At 52.8% G+C, this 9,138-nt stretch overlaps 1 protein-coding gene across 3 annotated transcripts; it reads left to right on the forward strand.

Annotated features, from left to right (window-relative positions):
- The first annotated feature begins 1,113 nt into the window (after nt 1-1,113).
- On the forward strand, nt 1,114-8,757 carry LOC102946649 (tubulin alpha-3 chain-like). Of its 3 annotated transcripts, XM_043521012.1 has the most exons (5): nt 1,114-1,125; nt 2,830-2,845; nt 6,285-6,507; nt 6,891-7,039; nt 7,564-8,757. In XM_043521012.1, the coding sequence occupies exons 2-5, from the start codon at nt 2,843-2,845 to the stop codon at nt 8,539-8,541; spliced, it is 1,353 nt and encodes a 450-aa protein (XP_043376947.1). In that variant the 5' UTR covers nt 1,114-1,125; nt 2,830-2,842; the 3' UTR covers nt 8,542-8,757. The 3 variants fall into 3 exon arrangements, with proteins under 3 accessions (XP_043376947.1, XP_043376941.1, XP_037745309.1); XM_043521006.1 differs by lacking the exon at nt 1,114-1,125 and having other exon boundaries at nt 2,777-2,845; XM_037889381.2 differs by lacking the exons at nt 1,114-1,125; nt 2,830-2,845 and having other exon boundaries at nt 6,279-6,507.
- The last annotated feature ends 381 nt before the right edge of the window (nt 8,758-9,138 follow it).

Below are 9,138 nucleotides of genomic sequence, written 5' to 3' on the forward strand. Positions count from 1 at the left end.
CTCCCTGCAGCCCAGATTTCAGCATCCATCTCCGTGAGGAGGTGGGGGGCTTAGCACCCCACCACTGGTCGGCCTCTCCCATTGGCTGGCTTAGGTGGCTTCCTGCCTAGCGTGCTGCGTTCCACCTCTTCCCTTGAGGCCCCATGTCGTCTCCAGGCCCAACCCCCTTTTTTGCCTCTTCCCCCAAGGCCCCACCCATGCTCCACATCTTCCCACCCCCCCGGCACTTGTCCTCTGCCCCCTCCCCCTTTCGTTCACTGGACTATGCCAGACAGGGCCGGATGAACTCTCCTGTGGTCCTGGGGCTATTAGACTTTGTGGGGCCCCTGTATACAAGTCTTTTTCCTGGGAGGGAGTTTGATGCAGGAGGGGGCTGGGGCAAGGGGTTGGGGTGCAGGAGGGGTGTGGGGTCTGGGAGGGAGTTTGGTGTAGCAGGAGATTCTGACCTGGGGTAGGGGGTTGGGGTGCAGGAGGGGGTGCGGGGTCTGGGAGGGAGTTTGGGTGCAGGAGGGGGCTGGGGCAGGGGGTTGGGGTGCAGGAGGGGGTGCAGGCTCTGGGAGGGAGTTTGGGTGCAGAAGAGGATTCTGACCTGGGGCAGGGGGTTGGGGTGTGGGGTCTGGGAGGGAGTTTGGGTGCAGAAGGGGATTCTGACCTGGGGCAGGGGGTTGGGGTGTGGGGTCTGGGAGGGAGTTTGGGTGCAGAAGGGGATTCTGACCTGGGGCAGGGGGTTGGGGTGTGGGGTCTGGGAGGGAGTTTGGGTGCAGAAGGGGATTCTGACCTGGGGCAGGGGGTTGGGGTGTGGGGGTCTGGGAGGGAGTTTGGGTGCAGGAGGGGATTCTGACCTGAGACAGGGAATTGGGGTGCAGGAGGGGGTGCGGGGTCTGGGAGGGAGTTTGGGTGCAGGAGGGGGATTCTGACCTGGGGCAGGGGGTTGGGGTGTGGGGTCTGGGAGGGAGTTTGGGTGCAGGAGGGGATTCTGACCTGAGACAGGGAATTGGGGTGCAGGAGGGGGTGCGGGGTCTGGGAGGGAGTTTGGGTGCAGGAGGGGGATTCTGACCTGGGGCAGGGGGTTGGGGTGTGGGGTCTGGGAGGGAGTTTGGGTGCAGGAGGGGATTCTGATCTGAGGTACGGGGTTGGGGTGCAGGAGGGGGTGCGGGGTCTGGGAGGGAGTTTGGGTGCAGGAGGGGGATTCTGACCTGGGGCAGGGGGTTGGGGTGTGGGGTCTGGGAGGGAGTTTGGGTGCAGGAGGGGGATTCTGACCTGGGGCCGAGGGTTGGGGTGCGGGGTCTGGGAGGGAGTTTGGGTGCAGGAGCGGATTCTGATCTGAGGTACGGGGTTGGGGTGCAGGAGGGGGTGTGAGGTGTCGACTCCAGCTGGGAAGTGCTTACTAGAGGCGGCTCTCGGCTGCCTGCCTGCCATAGCCCTCGGCTGCTCCCAGAAGCAGCAGGCTCCTGCAGCCCTTGAGGGGATGGGGACAGTATGTCTACATGTGCAGCCCGTGCCCACAAGCGCCGCCCTCGTACCTCCCGTTGGCCATTTTCCAGCCAATGGGAGCTGTGAGGACGGTGCTGGGGGCGGGGGCAGCACACAGAGCAGCCTCCCTCCCCTGCCAGGGGCCGCAGAGACATGCTAGCAGCCAGCCGCTTCCGGGAGCAGCGTGGGGCCATGGCATGCAGGCAGCCTGCCTGAGCCCTGCTGCGCCACGAGCCTGGGCGGCGTCCACTGACTCCCTTGACGCCTTTGAAGAGCAGTGGGCGCTGTCCGGGGTCCTCTGCTCGGTGTCCCCATCCAGTTCCCTTCGTTTGACCCTTTGACCGCACTCCTGTCCCTGTTGTTTATTAGTTGTCCCCCGTAATTATTTGGTTTTCCAGGTCCTGTGGACCCCCCCCCCTTAGGCTGGGGGGGATCCTTTAGCAGTGGGCGGGCTTTGCCCGCCCACTTCCTGGATCCCAATAAGGCTGCGCCATGAGACTTTTAGCAGCCTGCAGTTGGAGATCACTGCCTGTGATTTATTTTTGCGGGGCCCCCCTTGAGCCAGGGCCCTGGGCTGTAGCTCCTAAAGCCCCTGCCTTAACCCAGCCCTGTGTGTCAAGGATCCTACCTGCAGGTAGGAGGCAGCCTGGGCTGAGCAGGGGCTTGCACGGATTAATGACCCGACACCTCTGCCCACCCCGCGGTAACCGGACTTCTGGTTTGGGTGCCATTTAGGGTTGCCAGGTCCCCAATAACCAGGCACCTGGCAACCTTAAATGGCACCCGAACACAGAAGCCAGAATCTGGACTGTCCAGGTAAAACTCTAAGCCTTAGCCTCTCTGCGCCTCAGTTCCCCACCCGTACAATGGGGATAATAACACTGCCCTGCCTCCCAGGGGGGCGTGAGGGCGTGAGGATAAACACATTAACAAGTGTGAGGCCCTCAGACCCTGTGATAATGGGAGCCCTAGGAGTACCTCAGACAGACATGCCTGCAGCTTTACAGCTGTCTTAGGGTTTTCTCTGTAGCACCCCTACGAAGTCCCATGCTGTTACGGTTGCCAACCCTCCAGGACTGGCCTGGAGTCTCCCAGAATTGGCATTGATCTCCCAGTGACTATTGAAAGCAATTCTGGAGATTTTAATAGGTTATTTTAAGAAAATGGCATTACATCGTGGGGGGGGAGTCTCCCAGAATAGCTTCAATCAGAGTTGGCAACCCAACAATGGGTTGGAAAATGAGCTCTGTCCTTTTAAGACACACCCCTCGCCTCTGCACCGCTGTGATTGTTTGCAGGGGGGCTATAAGTGAGCTGGGAGTGGGCTAGGCTGATTGCAAGCTCTTTTGGGTAGAGCTAGGCTGCAGGCATGGTGAGTTTGTGATATGGTAGTTTGCAAGTGTTGGGTTATAAGCTGCGATGCAATGCTGGAGTGGAAGTGAATGCATCCAAATGGAGCTTTTTCCTTTGGGGTAGTTGCTCTTATTGATGAAACCAGGGGTGGGTTTTCTGGGGACCTGCGCTTATTGTTAGAGGCACTCTTTTTCCAGAGAACTCTACTCCCATTCTAGTAGTGCAACAAAGCTTAGCACTTATTTCAGGATTGCTGAGCTGACAGGCTAAATATTGTTACCTCCTGGGGGCAGGGACTGTTTTTTGTTCTGTTTTTGCACAACACCTAATGCAGGGGGGTGTTGGCTTGTGAGGTAGGGCTACTGCAAGACAAATAACTAGAGCACTGGGGGAGGGACAGATTTTTCCAAAGAGCTCAGTTAGGACCTCTTGGAAACTCAGCTGCTTAACTTGATGCCTGAATGGGACTGATATCTAGGATGATCTGGCCTATGTCAGACTGAGGGGCTGCTACCTCTGTTATGGAGAGGGATTGATTCTATTTTAATTGAAGTCAACAGTAAAAACTCCTAGCCTGACGAGTGGGTCTCTGTGCTAGTGTTTCCTTAAACTGGGATAGCTACGGACTAACTAGCAACCAGCTTAGTTTAACACTTGCAAACTGGATTGTTCCCTATGTGGGGCAGGGCGTGTATGCAGGAGAACACTTAAGAGGCTGGGTTCTAACTGGGGAATAATGACTGGTAGCCCTGTCCTGCCTTACTGCTTCTCTGCAGCTAGGGCGCTGTGACTGTCTATGGGCCTGTTACCTGAGCTGGGTCTACTGCAGCGTTTCAAAGCGCTGCACAAATACTAACTAACCAGCCCCAGTCCGAGGGAGGTGAATGTTCCCAGCCTACAGAGAGGGATGCAGGTGTATGCCCGTGAATCTAGCACTAACTCGGGCAGAGTCTTTGTGGTAAAGCTGGAATTAAATGGTGGTGTTAGTGGCTGTGTGGCCTGGTGGCTGGAGCACTGGTCTGGGACTCAGGAGACCGGGATTCTATTCTGGGCTCTGTCATTCAGGCTTGACAAAGCCCTGGCTGGGATGGTTTAGTTGGGGATCAGTCCTGCTTTGAGCAGGGGGTTGGACTAGATGACCTCCTGTGGTCCCTTCCAACCCTGATATTCTATGATTCATGGGCCTGCTGGGTGATTTTTGCACAAGTTACTGCTCCTCTCTGTGAGGAGGGGATAATGAAGCATTCTCAGGCCCTGCTTTAGGAATGACTTTAGGGAAGTTTTATGGCCTGTACTAGCTAGGAGGTCAGACTAGAGGATCACAGTGGTCCCTTCTGACCTTGGGATCTAGTTTCTGACTCTTCATCTTGTGTTCAATCTATTTCAATTCTAAGAAATTAAGTAGTTAGAATACCATCCATATGTCTGGGGCTGACTAGACCAGCCCCTGCTCTGATCAGCTCACCTCCTCCATTAGAGCTGTGGTGATGATCCTGACTCTGCAGCAAGGAGCTGTTTTAAAAACTGATAGACCTGTTTATCTGGAGTGACAAGCCCCAGATTATTGGTTCTTCGACTCTGGTCTTCCCAGTCCTAGTCCTGTGTAAATTTCTCTACTGAATTGAACGAATGAATCTAAACCATCTACATGTCTAGAGAGTCATTTGTCTCATCTGAATAGATCCCTGAATTGGAAGAGGAATAAACACTTGCCTGATTAAAATTCAGTTAATAGCTGGAACCCCGTCTTCTACAAGAGAGAAGCTGGTTGATCTAACCTACTTAGACATAAAGGCATCCCTGGACTAATTGGTGCCCTGGAATAGGCACTGCTCATTATCCCTCTCCTCGGGATAACCTTAACACTGAGCAGACTGGCTGTCCTTTCTTAGCCAGCATAGCTGCAGGAAGGCTTAAACTCCACTGATGGGTCACTAAGGTTCCATTTTTTTCTTTGCCTGAACTCTAATGCCTAGGGAAAGGTTCCACACCAACTCTACCCCCTTGTGTTCATGCTGTGCAATAGGTCTCCATTCATGGGAGGTAACCTAGGAAAGAACTGGAATTAGTTAATGGGGTTCTGATGATTACATCAGAAAAGAGTTTTCTCTTCTAAAACCACCGGCTCTGCGGGGCTCACACTAGTAAAATTAATTCCCCAGCCCTCACCAGTTTGAAGAGGACACTCAATACACACAAGATGGGGACTAAGGTGTTGCTCTTAATTTCATGTCAGTGCAGACAATCTCCAGTTTTGGGCCCCACACTACAAGAAGAATGTGGAAAAATTGGAGAGAGTCCAGCGGAGGGCAACAAAAATTATTAGGGGGCTGGAGCACATGACTTACGAGGAGAGGCTGAGGGAACTGGGATTGTTTAGTCTGCAGAAGAGAAGAATGAGGGGGGATTTGATAGCTGCTTTCAACTACCTGAAAGGGGGTTCCAAAGAGGATGGATCTAAACAGTTCTCAGTGGTAGCAGATGACAGAATGAGGAGTAATGGTCTCAAGTTGCAGTAGGGGAAGCTTAGCTTGAATATTAGGGAAAACTTTTCCACTAGGAGGGTGGTGAAGCACTGGAATGGGTTACCTAGGGAGGTGGCGGAATCTCCTTCCTTAGAAGTTTTTAAGGTCAGGCTTGACAAAGCCCTGGCTGGGATAATTTAGTTGAAATTTGGTCCTGCTTTGAGCAGGGGGTTTGACTAGATGACCTCCTGAGGTCCCTTCCAACCCTGATATTCAGTGACTCTATCTCTAATAGCATCGCTCTGACTACTGCAGTCCAGTATCTAATATGTTGTTGCCATGAGACGTGCATTGAAAGCATTGCACAGTGTCATCAGGCCGAATCTGGCCAAGACTCGGCTGCTCTGCCTTCATCTTGCAGCCCAATCCTGAAAATGGGCTAGTCTTAGGCATGTGGCACCAACCAGATCTTCGATACTGGAATTCCCTTTGCTCTTCAAACCGTAAGGCCAGGGGGTTTTCCAATCTAGCAGCTCTGACTGCACTGAACCATACATATACCTCACTAGAAATAAGAACTGTCTTAAATCACCTTCTAGCCTTGGGCCTGGCTGTTCGAGAACAATGGTTAGACCTGACTCCCCGTCATACGGTAGCCTGGATGGTAGCTCTGTCCAATAACCAAGCTAAAGCCCTGCTTGTCTCTGGATCTGGTGATCCTGGTTTAATGTTGCTTAACAGGGCTGTGCACATAGAACAAGGCTGTAGTTTAACAGCTGGAAATTGAGCCCATTGGTCACTCCTGGGAAATGTGACTAGATGGATGAACCTCCCCAGGCCCAAGTTGCTTTTGATTCCCACTGTAGCTCTGAGCAGGGATGGAAGTCGAGTGACCTGGCTCCCTATTTCTAGGCATGAAACACTGACTGAACCAGCCAGTAAAGCCACCATTTCATGGATGCAACTTCTTTGTGTGCCTCTTCCCCCATGCAGCGGGAGTGTATTTCTGTCCACATTGGCCAGGCCGGTGTGCAGATGGGCAATGCCTGCTGGGAGCTGTACTGTCTGGAGCACGGGATCCAGCCAAATGGAATCATCTGTTTGGAGAAGTCCTTGGGGCAAGCTGATTCTTCCTTTGGGACCTTCTTCAGCGAGACTGGGTCAGGGAAGCATGTGCCCAGAGCGCTGTTCATAGACCTGGAACCCACAGTCATTGGTAAGACACTGGAATCTGCCTAGACCAGATCCCTTCTTTGAGTTTCAATCACTGACCTGCTGGGAAGAGGGGGGGGAAACACAACCATCCTCTCCACTTCTCAATGGCTTCTAACAGGGTGCTCTTACCGCAGATAACCCAGCGTTTGGTGATAAACCTGTCTTTGAGCCCAGATCCACAAAGCTGGTTAGTCTCCTAACTTCTGTTGGTTTCCATGGAAATTAGGAGCCCAAATACCTTGTGGGTCTGGGCCTTAGTGCCTTGCTGTTGACTGAGTGTGGGTACAACAGACCCTGGAACATGCTCTACAGTAAAACTTTGACTAAATCACAGCTCTGAAGCTGAGGCCCTGAAGGTGTTCATGACCCTCTCCTTCCTTACAGATGAGATCCGAACTGGGACCTACCGCTCCCTGTTCCATCCTGAGCAGCTGATCAGTGGCAAGGAGGATGCTGCCAACAACTATGCCCGTGGCCACTACACCATTGGGAAGGAAATCATAGATCCTGTGATTGATAGGACTCGTAAAATGGTAAGTAAGGAAAAGGAGTTTGCCCATTCCCTTTTAGAAGTTGAAGGGACTGCACCCTGTCTAAACCAGACAGGAATAATGCTGGTGAGAGGGATGAGGGACTTAACAGGAGTGTTGGGGAGTAGGTAGAACTTCAGTCCAGGGATTTTCTTCATGCCAAGCTCCCCTCATGGCCTCTTTGCTGGCTGAGGGGAGCTAAATACAGCACCCACAAAGCCAATCACTCCTGGCATAAGGAGGCAAAGCCTTGACTTGCTCTTCCTGTAGTTAGCCTAGAAATAGAACTCCATGTGGGGGCTTCTCAAATACTCCTCTAGCACTGGTAATCTTACTGAAAGACAGCTGCTCATTCATGAGCAGGTTTAGTGCTGTCAGGCACCAGCCTCTCACAGGCTATATAGCTTGAAAGCCTACCTCTGGCTGACAGTTGAGGAATAATTGTATCTCACTTGCATGTGATTGTGTAGGGGTTTACTGTGAGTAGCATGGCCAACACTAGTTCAATGTCCTCTCACCTTGTGCAGGCTGACCAGTGCAGTGGCCTTCAAGGGTTCCTGGTCTTCCACAGCTTCGGAGGAGGCACAGGCTCTGGATTCACGTCCCTCTTGATGGAGCGTCTCTCAGTGGAGTTTGGGAAGAAGTCCAAGCTGGAGTTCTCGGTGTACCCTGCCCCACGGGTCTCCACTGCGGTGGTGGAACCCTACAATTCCATCCTGACCACCCACACCACGCTGGAGCACTCGGACTGTTCTTTCATGGTGGACAACGAGGCCATTTACGACATCTGCAACCGGAACCTTGATATTGAGCATCCCTCTTACACCAACCTGAACAGGCTGATAGCCCAGATAGTGTCCTCCATTACTGTTTCCCTGAGGTTTGATGGTGCCTTGAATGTGGATCTCACTGAATTCCAAACTAACTTGGTGCCTTATCCCCGCATACACTTCCCCCTCACTACCTATGCCCCCATAGTCTCTGCAGAGAGAGCCTACCACGAGCAGCTCTCGGTGCCTGAAATCACCAATGCTTGCTTTGAGTTCTCCAACCAGATGGTGAAATGTGACCCTCGCCGAGGCAAATACATGGCTTGCTGCCTGCTGTACCGGGGAGATGTGGTGCCCAAGGATGTGAATGCAGCTATAGCAGGCATCAAAACCAGGAGGTCCATCCAGTTTGTGGACTGGTGCCCAACTGGGTTTAAGGTGGGCATCAATTACCAGCCTCCCACGGTGGTGCCGGGGGGAGACCTGGCTAAAGTGCAGCGGGCCGTCTGCATGCTGAGCAACACCACGGCTATTGCAGAAGCCTGGGCCCGGCTGGATCACAAGTTTGACCTGATGTATGCGAAACGGGCCTTTGTGCATTGGTATGTGGGGGAGGGGATGGAGGAGGGGGAGTTCTCTGAAGCCAGGGAGGACATGGCTGCTCTCGAGAAGGACTATGAGGAAGTTGGCAGGGACTCTGCTGAGGAGGTGGAAGAAGGTGATGACGAATATTAAACTTTGCCTGGCTACTAAAAAGTAGATCTTAACAAAACAGCTGGCGTCCCCTTGATGTCCCACTAATTACTGGAGAAAGTGTTCCATGTGTATGGAACACCCATCCAGAGGGGTCCCCTCTCTGTGCTGGATGAAGTAACTATAATATATTTTGTGGACTCTGTCCTAGTCAAGAGACTGAGCCTAGAAACTGAAAATAAACCTCTGAACAGCAAACCTGTCTCCTTGGTCTTTGGTTAAGAGTCAACGGGATGTAGCGCTTCCCATTCTCTAGCATTTTGAACAAGCAGATATGTAACCTGCTCGTGGCTGTGATCTGGTTGTTCTGGAGATAGCAAGTATTGCAGCCTAACATGAATCCACTGGTCTTCACCTAGCATCCATCTTATGCTAAGTGAGACACTTTGCAATCTTCAGCTTTGTCCACCCCTTTACACTCGGGCTCATTTGTGCACATCTGTCTGTCCCCCTGGCTCTGCTCCAGCTCGCTGGCCTAACCTTCATAAAGGGAAGGCAGAGCTGATCAGCAGCTCCCTGGACCTCTCCCTTCCAGCAACAAGGTAGATGCACTTCAGAGCTTCTACACAGGGCTAGAGC

This window comes from Chelonia mydas, chromosome 1 (genome assembly GCF_015237465.2).
Source record: "Chelonia mydas isolate rCheMyd1 chromosome 1, rCheMyd1.pri.v2, whole genome shotgun sequence".
Classification (NCBI taxonomy): domain Eukaryota; kingdom Metazoa; phylum Chordata; order Testudines; family Cheloniidae; genus Chelonia; species Chelonia mydas.

What these genes read in the sequence shown, in the direction of transcription:
- LOC102946649 (XM_037889381.2), top strand. Translation starts at nt 6,279, where the DNA reads ATGCAGCGGGAGTGTATTTCTGTCCACATTGGCCAGGCCGGTGTGCAG. An exon ending in CCTGGAACCCACAGTCATTG is followed by an intron (nt 6,508 to 6,890) that starts GTAAGACACTGG and finishes CCTTCCTTACAG; the next exon opens with ATGAGATCCGAACTGGGACC. An exon ending in TTGATAGGACTCGTAAAATG is followed by an intron (nt 7,040 to 7,563) that starts GTAAGTAAGGAA and finishes CACCTTGTGCAG; the next exon opens with GCTGACCAGTGCAGTGGCCT.